At 39.9% G+C, this 15,249-nt stretch overlaps 2 protein-coding genes across 3 annotated transcripts in view; one reads left to right on the forward strand and one right to left on the reverse strand.

Moving 5' to 3' along the window:
- Positions 1-9,398: 9,398 nt before the first annotated feature.
- LOC130611437 (basic proline-rich protein-like) overlaps positions 9,399-15,249 on the reverse strand; it is an 80,494-nt gene continuing 74,643 nt past the window's right edge. Inside the window, exon 2 of the mRNA XM_057432177.1 lies at positions 9,399-10,282. Within this exon, the coding sequence (XP_057288160.1) occupies positions 9,399-10,282 (884 nt within the window). The remainder of the gene's footprint in view (positions 10,283-15,249) is intronic.
- Positions 9,635-15,249, forward strand: part of SULF2 (sulfatase 2) — a 147,722-nt gene continuing 142,107 nt past the window's right edge. The window contains exon 1 of one of the 2 annotated variants that reach the window (XM_057432163.1): positions 9,635-9,730. The gene's annotated coding sequence lies outside the window, so the exon portion shown is untranslated. Of the gene's footprint in view, positions 9,731-9,796; positions 10,148-15,249 lie in introns of those variants that run through there. The other variant, XM_057432160.1, reaches the window with a different exon arrangement.

Below are 15,249 nucleotides of genomic sequence, written 5' to 3' on the forward strand. Positions count from 1 at the left end.
GTGGCTGGAAGCCAGCTCTACCTCATCTAGGGATTCCCTCTTGCAGGAGAAGTTTCAGCTGCCAACTCAGGAAAGCTTTATAGATCCTTTTAGGGCAAGGAAGCCAGCACAGAGTCCAGGATATGGCTTAATATTCTTTTGTCCTACCAAGTCAATTTTATGCCAGTTAGTACAAGTAGAAGAACTTTGCCAAAAAAACAGGCTACTAAAAGATTGAGTCCCATAATCAGCAATTTAATTGAAGCTTAATTTTCCACTACAGATTCAATATAAGCAGAAATGTTATTGTTTCGCTTTTCATTCAGTTTGCAGTGACCTTGTGAAAATGTAGGTGATGGTAGGAAAGGAATAAGCAAACTTCGAGATTCTATTTCTTTTAATAGACTTTTTTATTTTTTGTCTCCTCAATTTGTATTTTGCTGTTTGTCCTCACATGCCATTCTTTTCATACTGAATTTTGTACTCTATGATTTTTCACTGTCTCCCAAATCAACAGGCGCCTAGTAAGGTTAGAATGAATGTGAGTAAAATGGAACACACAATGTCCTGCAACTCAGGTGTACTCCAGAAGAAACTGTGCCTAAGCTCTTTTAAAGCATCAGAAAGTGATGTCTCCAGGGAAGACCTAAAGGATTCTGATGATTCATCCACAAGTGGATTTCTCTGATTATGATGATAGCCTATGTATTTACTGGTTTTACTGCAGCATAAATTTGTGAACAAAGGGATCTTCTCGCATACTGGGGATAAACAAAAACTTGGGGAGGCAAGAGAAAGAAGTTAAAAACCCATGCAAAATTTTATTTTTCTAAAACAGACCATACACGAGTTTTGCAGAAGATCTCAGCTGTATTTAGTACAACTGGGATTTCTCCTTTAACCTTATTTGAGCTATAAAGAACCTTACTTTATTGTAAGGAATAAAAAAGATGGAAATTAAAGAAATAAAGCTTGTATTGGGTTGACCATGTCTTAAATGTCATGGCAAAATTGAGGAAAAGCCCCTAGGAGATTTTTGGCAGTTATACTGAGCCTTCTGTTACTCTCAAAAGACTGTGTGCAGATAAATACATAAATCATAAAGCTGCAAATAAGAGAGGAACTGGAAGAGAAGACATACGAACTCTGGAGTGAAGGGGACTTAAACTCAACAGTCAGTACTGCTGTCTGTGTTGCTCTGTTCCAGAAAATACAAAATGTCATCTGCCAAAACTTTATGATTATGCTTCAAATATATTACTGTTTATTAACCAACATCAGAAGTGCATACCATGTGTTGCACAAAAAAAAAACAGAGGGACTGACTTTTACCTTCATTCTTCTAATAATAAGAGAGAGTAATCTAAAAATGCATATGCAACCAGGTATAATCCATATTTTGTGGATTTACAACCAAGTCATCTGACCACAGTTCTTAGAAACCCCACTGCAGCCGCACTGAACGAAGTTGATAAAAATGGAGAGCTGACTTTGGAGTTTTACAATCAAACATAAGGAACTACAGAATAGGTGATTTATTTATATATGCCTATTCTTTTTTGTCTTGTCCATGGCAGCTTTTGCCTGTTGCAATCACAAAGGGAGAAACATAACACATGCAACTAAAAAGAATGTAATTTATAAGCAATTCTCCTTCATGTTCAGTTCTCTCATACATTGTGCTAAGAAATAGGTCAAATAAATATATAACCAGTGTGCTCAGGCAGTGGCATGAAAGTTCAAATGACAACCAGCTCTCAGCAGGAATAAAATACAAAATGGACTGGGAATTTTATTTTTAATGATATTTTCCTACATGCAATTTTCCTGCAAAATTATCTGTCACAAAGGAAAACGTTTCATTTAGGAAGCGTATGATTTATTGTTTCTGCTAAAAAAAATGCAAGAAAGAATCACAAACATGTCCCAACTCATAAAAATCAAACCCAGAAATGAATCCACTCACTCAATGGCAGGGATGAATTTGAATTTTCTTTCTCAGTCCTCAGTGCTTTAGATAAAGTTGCTCTTTTCAATCCTTTGCACTGCATTTGTTGTGTTCTACAATTGAGCAGCTAAAATGCCATGATTTATGTATTTTAGGGCCAAACTTGAATGCGTGCATTACAAAGCTCCAGTCTCACGAGGGCTCAGTTCTCATACAGATTTAGGTTATTTTCTGCAGTTCTACCATTACAGTATAGAAATAAAAATTATCATAAATAATTATCAATCTTTAAGTTTACATTCTGTCTGTAAAGATCACGAGCCCTACAGCTGCTGTGCTAGGCATATTAAAGTAGCTTTTGGCAAGAAAAGAATGCTATTTGGTATACAGCGTGACACCATATACTGAAAAAGGATCCTATCTGGTAAAATCTGTTTGATAAAGATTTCTGTTCTAATGGATTTTCCAGACAAAACTTTGATCCTTTTGAAAAAACCAAAACACGTTTTTTCACTCTGGGAAATTCCAACCTACTTTGGTATGATTTCATCTGAGGGAGGAATGGGTTAAAAGCCAAACAATGGCCTGGGCATTTATCCCACAATGTAGTTTCTTTCATAAGAACCATATAATGAAAGCCTCTGGGTGGGATTCTCATTTGCTGCTCCTGCTTCCTAGAAGCTGCACAGTTTAGTCCCTTCCCCCTTCATATACACATTCAGATTACTTTGCTCTGCCAGTACAAAATAAAAAGACAAAACCTGAGGATTTGTACAATTAGAGGTTGCAACATCTGATGTCACTGACACGGAAGCAGAAATTTCTTTAAGCAGAATTTCTTCATGTAACAAGAAAACTTTTGAAATAGTTTATTATTTCTGATGCTTTATATCAACATTCCAAGCAGCAGGAAGAACACAGCATAGCACTGTACACTTGCTTTCTACCTAAAGAAAGAGTATGTGTAAAAACGATGTGTTATTGTGATGTCTCATTTGTGCCAAACACCTGTTCTATGGTTTGCAATCCAACTTCTATCTAAAGCTGTTTTACTTCAGCCCAAAACTTGCCCATCCTTCCATAGAAGACACGTTTACACAAACACATATTGTCCCAGGAAAACTGTTACCTATATCCAAGTTTACAACATAAAGACAGTATATATAAGTATTCATTCAGTGCATGTATTTGAGAAGAGTAAAATCCAAAAGAAATGTTGCTGTTGCATATATTCTCTGTTTCCTAGCATAAGCAAATACCTTCAAGTTAACAACCCTTGAGACCCTAGAGATTCCAAATATGGCTTTATACATATTGAGATGTATCTCATACATGGAGGTCTGGTTTGAGTCCAGATATTAAGTCGAAAAATCAAAATAGCAGTTCTGTTAGAGATTTTTAAGTAGTAAAGGCTAGCAGCTAAATGCACGTGTGACTGCATGTTCCAAAGGTCAGGGAGGGTTTGATTTTAAGGTTCAACTCATAGAAATACACATGGCATACATAAGTAAGATACTGCCTAACAATATCTGTGGTATTTAACAGTTATCACAGGAGAGACAGTGGTAACCAGTGAAGCTTGGATGATTTGCTGTATAACCAGAAAACCTAGATGCCAGAAGATCAAGTTAAGCTGTCACAACAGTTCCTGTTTTTCTTAATATCTACGAATGTGTGGCCTAGCCTATAGCCAAGCTGTTTATGATATTTTAGATCTCAAACAGGAAGGAAATCTTTAGATACAGCTTGTGAATTAAATTGTGTGCTTGCTGATGGTGAAGCGCAAAACTCAGAGCTCACTTAAAATCTTAAAAGTGTACATACTTTTCTGTCCTTCATATGTAAATAACAGATCCACCGGTTAATATACAAGTATACCTGCAGTAGCACTGCATATATGAAACACAACTTCCAGATATCATAAGAAAAAATTCCCAGAGATAACTGTGTTCAATTCCTCAAGCATTTTTAGGACTGCAGAAATTGCAGCTTTGTTGATCTGAATTACTTTAAAAATGTACAAATGATAGGAAAGAACCATGAACTGTAACCAAAAACGATGCCACATGCACATTCAACCCATACCAAATGTCAGGATTAGATCTATGCATAAATCTGTATATACAAGTGAGTAATTTCACAGATTCCCTGTGTTCTTAGTCTCATGTTTAATTTGCCTTGTTCAAAATGAAATCATCAATCATGAGACCTGTAGCATATTTTATGGAATTATTTGATCTTTTCCATTAGAAATACAATGAAAGCGTGTCACTTCCATACAAACTGCATATGTATGCACAGGCATGATCTATTGGTATAATCGCAACTTTCTGACTTTGGTGACATTGCAAAGCTTCATTAGAAAGGAAGAGACAGAGAAACCTGGCAGTTCTCAGATCTTTAGGGGGTCATTTATTGTTGTAATAAATTTCATTTTTCCATCTGAAGGGTAGCGTCTAAACACTGTAATAGAGTAATATTGAGGTATTTATTTTACCTTGTTTTTCCTCAGCTAGCAAGGGAGTGTTTTTCAGCTTGGCAGGCAGCCAGCCATTTCCCAGTAAATAATGTGAACCCTGTCCTGCAGTGTAAAGCTGTACATCTTTTCAAAAATGTTCAGTCCCCTGCTAGAGTCCAAGGAATCTTTGCTTACAAAGTGTGTCTGCAGAAGCTTCTACAGCAAGCAACTTGGCAGAGATCTCTAAACTATATAAAGTTCTTTCTCCCTCTGTCAATTTTTCCCTGCTGAAATGACTTTATGTATTTATACTCCTTAGGAGGCTTTCCCTCAACATACTGGAGACAGGAAAAAAACCCACCTCTTATAGTCTACCTAAGGTGTCTAAGGGTCTGTCTTCCACCCAAACCCTAAAAAAAACTGTTCTGTAATGTCTAGTGCCAGTTCCAGTACTCTATCAAAGCAGACATGCAATGCATGCAATTGCTTAGACAGCATCATTGGCAGGGCTCCACTGTAACTATGTATACTTGAAGTACATAATGAGTGCACTATGTATTTCAAATTAAGAAATTTGGCTTAGTTGCCAGTAGCTAGTGTAAACAGCCTCTTAAAATGGTAACTTTTGTATATGTATCATTCAGCTCAGTCAGGCTATCAGCTGACAAAGGCAGGATCACTGTGCCAGTCCCATTCTTACCTGAAGTAAAGGCAGTCAGTACAAGTGAATCCAGGCAGGTGTATCTTGATGAACTGGACTGAAAAGGGAAACTCCTCATTACAAACAGATTGTAACTAAAAATAAATCCATTTTATGTTAAATGCAGAAACCAATACAATAAGTTTTGCTTTTGCGCACGTGGAAAGTCAGAAAAGAGAAGTAATTTGTGAGTGTGTGAGTAGCAGAAGGACCTTCATGACTGTGATGCTTGTGTTAGCGCAGTAGCCTGCCTTTATGTGTAACACATAAAAGAGGAAACCTAACTTGTGGAAAGAGATAACGAGGCTTTTTTTTACCTCTGTGTGTCATCTGGCACCTCAAGAAAGGAAAAGATTTACAGCCACTGTTAACCATGTTCCTTGTAGCCACCCTAACAGCACGCCTTCAGCATGCCTTCTGCAGCTATCGCTCCAGCACTGCCCCTCTGCACGTGCTCACTCACGCAACCAGCAGCACAGTTCAGGCTTTAAAAGCCATAACAAAGCCCAACTGTTTAGTGGGAGGGTTGCATGCTTACCCAGAACTGAACACAGAACACATTAATTAAGCAATGGTTGCAAAGCTCTTTGAAACAGAAAAGTGCTCTAGATGCTACAGGTCGTTATTGCTAAACACTTCCCTGTTAGCATAGGAGCTATAATGCATTTCTCTTAAGGTTCCAAGTAAGGGCATAGGAAATGTGAGATTGCAGTTACCACTTACCACATCTGTGAAAGAAAAAGCACTCAGTTCTGATAGCTGTCTATACACAGAAATACAAATCTTGGAGTCAAATATACAACTGTCTTATCTTCTGAAGTTTAGACAGCCATTTCTTTATGTACTACTTGTACCTTTTGTTGCTACTGTTGTTTTTATTTTTTATCCCTTCCCCTAACAGATACAGTTGTTTGCCAGCAGAAGACATGGCCAGTGAGGTAAGAACAGAACATTCCACTTACCATCCTCTGGCATTTTCAGTGGTTAGCAGCATGCATCCATCCACAGTTTTTTCTTAGTAGTGTCAGCACCTAAAGGGACATTCCGAGAGGTTTCAGTTCTGCAGCTTCTGAGATTAATTTGTTTGTTTAGGTAAATATACTACAGTGTCTAAATCTAGGCTAAGTCTTGCAAGATTTGAAATAGCACATTCATTTTCATAACAGATCCTGAGTCATGACTGGCACATAACCAAAATAAAACAAACCCCAGCTTTTGACAGTTTATAAAAAGTGGCAACATTCCCACAAATCTGCTTTGTCTTTATAACAAAGCAATTTCTTTATGACTAAGGCTCTAAGGTATGTTTCTGATTAGTTCATTCAATCCTGAGTGGGTTGTTTTTTTTTTTTTTCCTCTGGGACCTTAATATATTTCACATGGAAAAAAAGAAGAGGGTGTGTTTAAAATTCAAACTTTGCCTTTGCACTCACATGCTGAGCTCCACTTTTATGGTTTTGGCTGGTTCGCCTAAGAGAATAGCCTGCTGCAAGATCTGGAACTAAATCAGTGACCCAAGTCTGCACTATGTGGATCTTAGGGCTTGCTTTTGCCTTCACGCTATTTAATTACTGATGCTATTAATGTAACTTGATATATCTTTATTTGGAAAAGGGCAGTTGGCAAGCACAATCAGATGTGTTGAACTGATTAAGGTTAATGGATCTCCTAAGACATTAGGGATTTAAAATATTTGATTATTTCAGCTAATGCATATCCGCATTTTTAACTCTGCTCAAAGCATCATTGATGCATTTTGCTCAACTTTGCATAAAGATGTAAGAAGAAAGTTACAGGGTAACTATATGTAACACACACACACACACAATCTCTTGTTGGATGTGACTTGAAAGCAGCCACCAAAACCAACGTTCTTAATGCAAACACGTAGCGTGGGAATGGCCAGAGATGATGTTTTCTGAGCTACTGAGGTGATGAACACCTGCTGCACATGGAAACCACACCAACATAGCCACAGCTTCTTGGGACAATCTGTACCAGCGCCTCATCACCCTCCCAGTAAAAAAATTTCTTTATATCTAAATGTACACTCCTTCAGTCTAAAGCCCCTCACCCAGCTGCCCACCCCACCACCTCCATCCTATGCCTACAAGCCGTTGTGAAAAGTCTCACTCTGGGTTTCTTATTGGTCCCTTTAGGCACTGGAACCTACTTTAAAGTCTCCCCGGAGCCTTCTCCAGGCTGAACAAGCCCACCTCTCTCAGGACTGTAGGGGGGGTTCTCCCTAGAGCACAGTAGAGCGGGAGAATCCCCTCCCTTGACCTTCTGGTCTTGCTGCTGGTGAGGCAGCCCAGGATATGGTTCGCTTTCTGGATGGCAAGTGCACATTGCTGGATGTTACGATGATTAGATCCTTATATTCAAAGAGGTTACTTACTAGTTCATTTGGTACAGATAAATAAATTCCCAAAATATTATTACTAATAAAGTGCACTTCTTCAATTATGACTATCCCAGACGTCACAGATGAACAGAATGGTTCACAAAAGTGTTCAATGAATTCCCAAGGTCACATACTGAGATAGTAGGAAGTAAAACAACAGAAGAAAATCCCTGAAGCGATGGCATGTTGATCTGTTTGAATCTTGCTCTAATCACATCCATGACATATGCAATACCGATGATGTATGAATGCAGAATTTATCATATTTTAACCTATACAAATAAGTAATTAGAACTGTAATGAAGCAGGGGAAAGGATGCTTATTTTAAAAAGGTAGGTAACTGCCTCTGCAGTAATCATTTTGCTTATGAAATTAAACACTTCATAGAGAAACATTATTTTGAGGTTTAAGGCATAGGTTTTTATATTTAACAACAGTGCTTATCACTGCAGTGGACTGAGACACCACTTACCTGCACATGCTTTTGGATTCTGCCAAGATTTCTTGTACAAGTGGGTTATTTGTATTTTCACTGTTACAGAGGCCAGTTGTTCGCCTATGGACTGTTGTATTTCCAACCATTCTTTGACTTCTATATATGATGATGTGTGAAGCACTAAAATGAAGAGCATCCTTTTATGCAAATATTTGGCACCTAGAACAATTGGTTTAACACGTTAGATGGAATTTCTATGTATTAATAAAATCCATTATAGTAATAACATTCTTAGAGTACTAAAACAAAACCTTGCAGTAATGTTAGAAACAATATCTCACAAAATTATTATGACGAGCCTTGATTAGAATATCGATGGGAATAACTTTGGATTGAGAATAGCTTTATAAGATTAATGGAAGATTCACTAGTTAATTTGCCATTCTAGTAATTATAACTACATAGAAACCATTCCTTAAAAATATCTTGTAATGACAAATACTCCCTTCAGATTTATAGGCATCCCACATGCACACATAAGGGCAAAATTTCATCCGTCATGAGTCTTATAAGAAAAATCCAAAGAATTTGAGTATTTTTGAAACTTTTTTGTAATAAGACAAATCTCAGCTGTGTTGAGACCCTTTCATGCAAAGATAAAGCCTTCCTAGTGGGTAAGGGATGTATCTCATCTTCAAAAGTGTCTATTTGGAATAACACACTATCCTTTACAAGCCATTTTGTAACAGCATTGGTATGAAATACAGGTGGTTGACTTTATTCCCAGAAATAATATTTTTTAATAATAAAAGGACCTTAATTCACTCACAAGATTATCCAGCTACAGATCAAACACATGTCAATGAGGAAAGATAACCTTAAAATCTGCACAATAATATATCTAAAATCCTGCATGTCCTGCAAATTGTATCTGGTCTGTACTCTAGTTTTAAAACCATATAAAGCCATAATTTAATGACAGTGCTCTAGTGAGAAATAAGAATCTGACAGTTTCAAAAACTGACAGAAATTAATTTAGAACCTGTATTAATACCCACGACAAATGTATGTATTTTCCTTCCACAGAAAACTCTGATCATGCTTTTTTAATTTGAAAAGAGAAGTAAAACAGGAACTGTGGCTCTGGTTTTTGGGAAAGTTTATGCTTGCACTGCAAACATCTGAACGACCATCCTCTGATGTGGAGAGATAGGGACCCAGAGTAAGGGACCCCGTCCTCATGTTTGTGTAAAAACCTTCAAATTCTGAACGTGAAAGGTTAAAACTCAGAAATATTACATAGTGAGAGAGACTTTTGACTTCGGGAACGGCTTCTCCACAGGAGATGTCTCAGAAGTCTAAAAGCAGCAGATTTTAGCCCTGGTTTATGCCCACTGAGGCAGGATGAGGCCCGTATCTCCGTGCAATACCACCGCCCGCCTCCTGACATCCCATGTGGAGAGCCCTCTTTATTAAGTGGGAAGTACGCAAGTTTTATCAGGCCAGGACTTTATCCCCGCCAGTCTGAGGAGGATTAGACCCCACATGCGCTCCCTGTTCCCGGACGGATCCCCCGTTCCCATCCCCGTCCTTTCCCGCCTCGCTTCCCACCTGGCACTCCTAACGCGGGGCTGCCCGGGGCGGTGCCCAGCGCTCTTCGGGGCACCCCAAGCCGAGCTGCCCTTCCCTCGGCCCTCGGCGGGAGGGGGGGAGCCGCGGGTGCTGTGCAGGGGAAGGGCAGAGGGTGCGGAGAGGAGAGCACTGAGGCGAGGGGCGCCAGCCCTGAGGGGGCGGCGATCCTGAGGTAAGCGGGGGCGGGAACAACCCCAGCTCTTGGGGGTACAGAGGGCAAACAGCTCCCCGGGTGGGGGTAAAGCTTCCTCCTCGTTCCCCACCTTCCCGGCGGGGTGCTTGGGCGGGAGCCCCCCGGCGAGGGAGGCGGCAGCGCTTGGAGGAGGCGCCTCGCAACAGATGGTTAAAGCCGGCTCCTCGCCGCGGCCCGCATTGGCCGGCGGCGCGAGGAAGGGCGGGAGGGAGTCGGCCCCGCGCAGGGAAGGCGACGGCCGCGGCCGGAGCTGCGCGGCCCCGCGGCGGGGAGCGGAGCGCAGCGCCCCAGCCCCAGCTCTCTCGCTGCCCGCGCGGTGCTGAGGTGACCGGCTTCCCGCCGCGGAGGTCGCCGGCGGCGCCGGGCCACCTGTGAGTTTTCCGCCCCGCGGGTGCTGTGAGTAACGCCGCCTCCGAGCGCGGCCGGGCTGGGGCCGCCGGGAGGGTTCTGGCGGTGGGGGCGGGAGGCACGGAGGGATCGACTCCCCGCCGGGGCGGGCGCTTGGGGCGGGCGAGCCGGAGCTGCCGGCTTCTTCTCCGGTTCAACCCGTACAGTACGAGACGGGGAAGGTGTGGGGGGAGACCCTCCCCCAGGCGGGAGGCTGAATCACTGTCGGGAAGGTTTTAATCACCTGTAAGTGAGGAAACCCCCACTCCCAGTCATCCTCCTCCCTCCCTCCCATTCCAGCTTCGCCGGTGTAGGCGCTTGTGGTGAGTAGTTACCGGTGTTTCGTCCTTGGCGCTTTGAGGAGCGGGAGGCTCTCAGGTGGGGAGCCGGGATGCGGGGGAAGTGACTCGCCCAAGGTCACGCCGTGAGGCAGTGGCTGAGCTGGGAGATAACGTGCTCTGTGCTAAAAACTTGCGGTTCCTGCTCCTGTGCTGGGCTGTTCAGTAGCACTGCCAGGCTGCAGGGCTCCAGGCGTAGACGTGCTAGAGTTGTAGGTAGGTCTCTAATTAGTTTGTTGGGTTTTTTTTTGTTGTTCTTTTTCTCCTTTTAAAGCATCGTGTATGGATGTGAAACAGTGGAGAGGTGCAGTGTTCGTGTCATCTCTCTTGCTTTCTCCAACCTGTGAGCATGTGAATGAATGCATCAATGCTTTTCTGTGACTAACGTTTAGTAGATTGCAAACAGAAACTGTTGGTGAAAATATAATGTCTTTTCTTCACTTTTGCCCTGGTGTAAGTAATGTCTTCGCTATTAACAGTGAACGTCTTATCTATCAGACAGTAGTTGTGAAAGACCACTTAGTTGGACAGCTGTCAACGGTACTTGGAAATTAATCTGCAGTGCAATGGCTTTATGCTTAGTGCATGTGAGAGATGTAAAGTGTGGTGGGCCATGCTTTAAGAATTTACATACTGGAGTATAACGTGATTAAGAGTTCTCTAAAGGATGCAACTGGAGTAATTGTTTCAGTGCTAGCTATGTAACAATTCTCACTCCTTTCCTCTCCAAATGTAATTTTAATGAGTTTACAGAATGATATTTTGATGTAGTTTGTCCCAACTAGTCTCAGTGTTTCTCTCTAGTTTCTCATTATGTGGGAGTAAAACTGACACATGTAAGGATGTTGTTTTGATTAAACATATTAAAGCCCTCCGAGTCAACCCTCTTTATAGAATTTGATTGATTCTTGCATTTCATGTTGTGTCCTGCAGCAGTGAAACTTGAATATTTTACATGTGTTGCTCAAAAACTTAACCAACCCGGTGCTATCGTTCTCAGTTGTAACTGAACTGTCTGGTCGGTTTTGGGGGGTGCAGAAGTGGAATATGAGAGAGGTTTAGGAAAACACTTAAAGTACTGGTGTAAATAGGACAGCTTTATTTTTGATCTGTATTGGGGAGCTCAGATGAACTTTGGGCTCTCTTCAGCATAGATTATGGAATTCAAGGAGAGGTTCCTGGTATCATGGGGACTGATTATTATAGTTGTTCTGTGGTTTGAATATTGAGGGATTTGTATGTGTTTATTTCATTCAGAAAATACAGTGTTATTATCAAAGTATTTAATGGATTCTGAGTTTCCCGCCCTTTCCCCTTACTGGTTTAGATTCCTTGCAAAGAGTCTTTTTTCAGTTAATTTCTATCTGAAAGTGTTTGCCCTTGTTGTATAAAACCATTTTGATTAGTTTGGTCTTTGAATATCTCTGTCATTTTTTCCAGAAGGGTAGGAAAATGTCTGTCGTCTTTCCACCTGGGTAGCTAATATTATTTCAGTAAACAAAATGTGAAGTTAGAATAGGTGATGCTTTGCTACAGCTCTGTATGTTTTATTCTTAAGAAAGTATGTATTCCACTGCTGTGACTTCATCTGAAGCGTTTCTGTTATGAGGATACCAGGTGAGAAGAATTATCACTGCTTATCTAAAAATAAAAAAGTGCAGGCAGATATACTTGCTGTCAGATTTGCAAATATGACTGATGTAGGTATCTGAATGAGTAAGACCCTCTTCTGTTACGAATGAAAGGGAGGTGATGGAATAAAAGAAATACTTTTGCTGTGTAATAGCAGATGTGTGTTTTGAAGATGCAAGATTTAATACTTAATGTCTCAAAGAACTTGACAACTTGGAAAGGGTGTGAATTTATGTTTTATCTTCCCTTCAAAATTGTTTTTAGAAGTAATTAATTTCAATTCCTGGCAGCTCTAACTTCTTGTGCTGTAGATAACATAGAATCATTAAACTATTGTCCAAATAGTTATGGCCCCTCAGAGAGAGACAATATTTCTTTTTCTAGTTTTCCATGCCACCATCCTTCAGCCACCTGAAGATGTAGCCTCACTGTGAATTTGAAAATAGAGTAAAATTAAGATCAAGAACTGCTGCAAACCTATCAGAGAATTTTGGTTAAAGATGTGGATGAGATTATACCTCTGTGAAGAATCCTTAGTGCCTTTGCCGGTTTCCATGAAGAGCAGATAAAACCTGCCTTTCAAATCATCCCTTGCAGTACCCTTGACAGAATACATTCTCATTTTTAACAATATGTAGAGCCAGTTTCTCAGGCTGGACTGGACATTTTGGAAAATGAGATGGAGGCCTACATTTCCAATATAAAAATGGATGTGCTGGTGTGCTCTTGTATTTGAGAATTTCTTGTGTTCATTCCAGTACATGCCATGATTTAATTTGAAACCTGAAAAGCTATAATGAGTGCTTTGGTATTTTTGTTGTCTTGGTTTTGTTTTTGGTTTGTTGTTTTGTTTTTTTTTTCCTCCTCTTCTTGCTCCTCCCTTTCCCATCAGAATTGGTCTCTTAAAGACTTGCGTTGTTTTTTGTTTAACTTCTGGAAATTATCTGAATTTCACTGTTGTTCATTGCTTGTTAACTGCCTCTTCCCTGACTGTCCCCACCACTCTGCTCCACTACTTGGGGAGAAATTCTGGAATGATAATGCAAGTTTGTCAAAGGAGGATTTCAACTAATTAGTGGTTGACCTCTGTAGGAAAAGATGTGTAATGTTTCTGAATTCCATGAAAATGTTACTTGTCTCAATACTAGATAGAACTATCCCTTTTTACAAATACAGATGCTGCAAGCATAAAGGTCTTCAGAAAGAAGCAACATCCAAAGAAGCATTGCTTCTGAGGCAGTAAGAAAGTCTCAGTAAACAGAAATTTTTATCTTCCTTCTTGTAGCTGTACTTGAGTTCTAGTGCTCTTGTAATATGTGAGATGTGTGCTCAGATTGTGCAGCTGCTGTGGGATTCCAAGTGCATGTGATCTTTGCATGCTAGTGTATACAGTCGTCTGAACCACAGCTAAATGCAAACTTCTATATTCTGTATTAGCATATTTGTGTATGCACTTGAGTAAGGTGCTTTTTCTCTTCCTTTTTCTTTTTTTTTTTGTGAATGCAGTAGTTCAGCAGTTCAGCCTGAACTCATCTCTATGCCTGTGTATGTATATATATGTATGTACATATATAGGAAAATATAGGGGTGTGTATTTGAGTTCTTATTTTCCAAATCCCGATGAGCAAAATTTCCAATTAAAGTGTTTGAAATAATGTCTTCTTTCAGTAGTTTGGTTTGGTGCTCAGAATATCATGATATTGAAGAGAATGAGTTAGTGTGAAAGATCCAACAACACAATCTAGGTAACTTTGTTCAAGTGAACCTGTCTAAGTCAGAATGAGATTTATAAAGCAGGTATGACTTTTTAGTTTTACAACACCCTGTTTTATGCTTGGAACCTTTCTAACACAGATAGTTTCTACATCAAATGTTTCTACTACCTAAACTTAAGCTGAAGTAACTAAATGATGATTTGATGATGAAGACATACAGGTGCCAACATGCCACTGTATGTAACTTGGTCTTGTTAGAGCAGTGATACTTCTGCTTTGAACAATGTAGAAGTCTTTTAGGTAGCTAATGTCTGCAATGAGCTTATCCTTGGTTTTAGTTTATTCTTTTGTATTGTTTGGGTTTTCTAGAATTGGTTCAGCTTCCATGGTGAAGTCAGGATAGCAGCTCACAGTGAGATTAAGCAGTTTGTGGTGAAAGAGAAGTTTTGATGTGCAAACACTATTACTAATTATCCTTATTTAATGGATTTTTTGAAGAGTGTTAAAACAAAATGTATCTGTTAGGCTGCAGAGTTGTCTCTAATCTGCATATAGTATTCTAAATGAAGGTCATAACTTTGTGGTTATGGGGAAACAACTGTAAATATCAGTATCTTGCAAGAAGCAATATAAATACTGGATGAAGTCTCATTGCTCCAGAAAGCCATGTCCAATTTAGAAATAGCACCTTTTTCAAGTTCCTAAAAAGAAAGCAATAGAATTGTCTGCACTGTTTGAAGATCTGAGACAGTGATCATGGTAAAAGGCTGAAATTATTGATGCCTGAGGTAGGGATGTACTGTAAACAAAGATTCTGCTGTGATCTGACAGTTCTGACCATCTCTGTGACTGAGTTATTGGATATGACCACCATTTAATAGATAGCTTTAATGTGTTTTCTAGTATTATTTGGGAAAGGAAAATTGTGAATCTTAAAGATGCTGAAATATGTCAGGAGATTATGTTCCTCACAATCTGGAAACTGAATAAGTAAAACTTCTGGTGGGTTTTTGATATAAGCAAGTCCCAGTCAATTGACCTGTTATATAGATTTTCTTAGATCTGCTTATGGATTTAATATTCTGGATTCTGTCTTTTCTGTGCTTGAAGTGTTGACAATATCAAGTTCTTTATGTATCCTTGTCTGCAGTGTTATCTCTGCCTGCTACCCCAGAGTTACTGCCATTCAGTGGAGGGAACAAACACTGGTCAAAAGGTAGAAGTGTGTTTTAGGGTGGTGTTTTTTGTTGTTTGTATAGTTTTAATAGAAGAATCCTAAACCAACATTTCTGTAACTGTGAAAGGGGTAAGAGGGTGCAGCCTTGGAAGTTGCAGCTTGCTTCTAAGGAAGGTTGAAGTACCAAAACCATAATGCTCAGTGGATACCTAATAACTGAAGTTAAAATCCTTCTTCCACACCAAATAC

This window comes from Pezoporus wallicus, unplaced genomic scaffold (genome assembly GCF_028554395.1).
Source record: "Pezoporus wallicus isolate ANWC-B61680 ecotype Strahan unplaced genomic scaffold, APGP_CSIRO_Pwel_v1 contig_10810, whole genome shotgun sequence".
In the NCBI taxonomy this organism is placed as follows: domain Eukaryota; kingdom Metazoa; phylum Chordata; class Aves; order Psittaciformes; family Psittacidae; genus Pezoporus; species Pezoporus wallicus.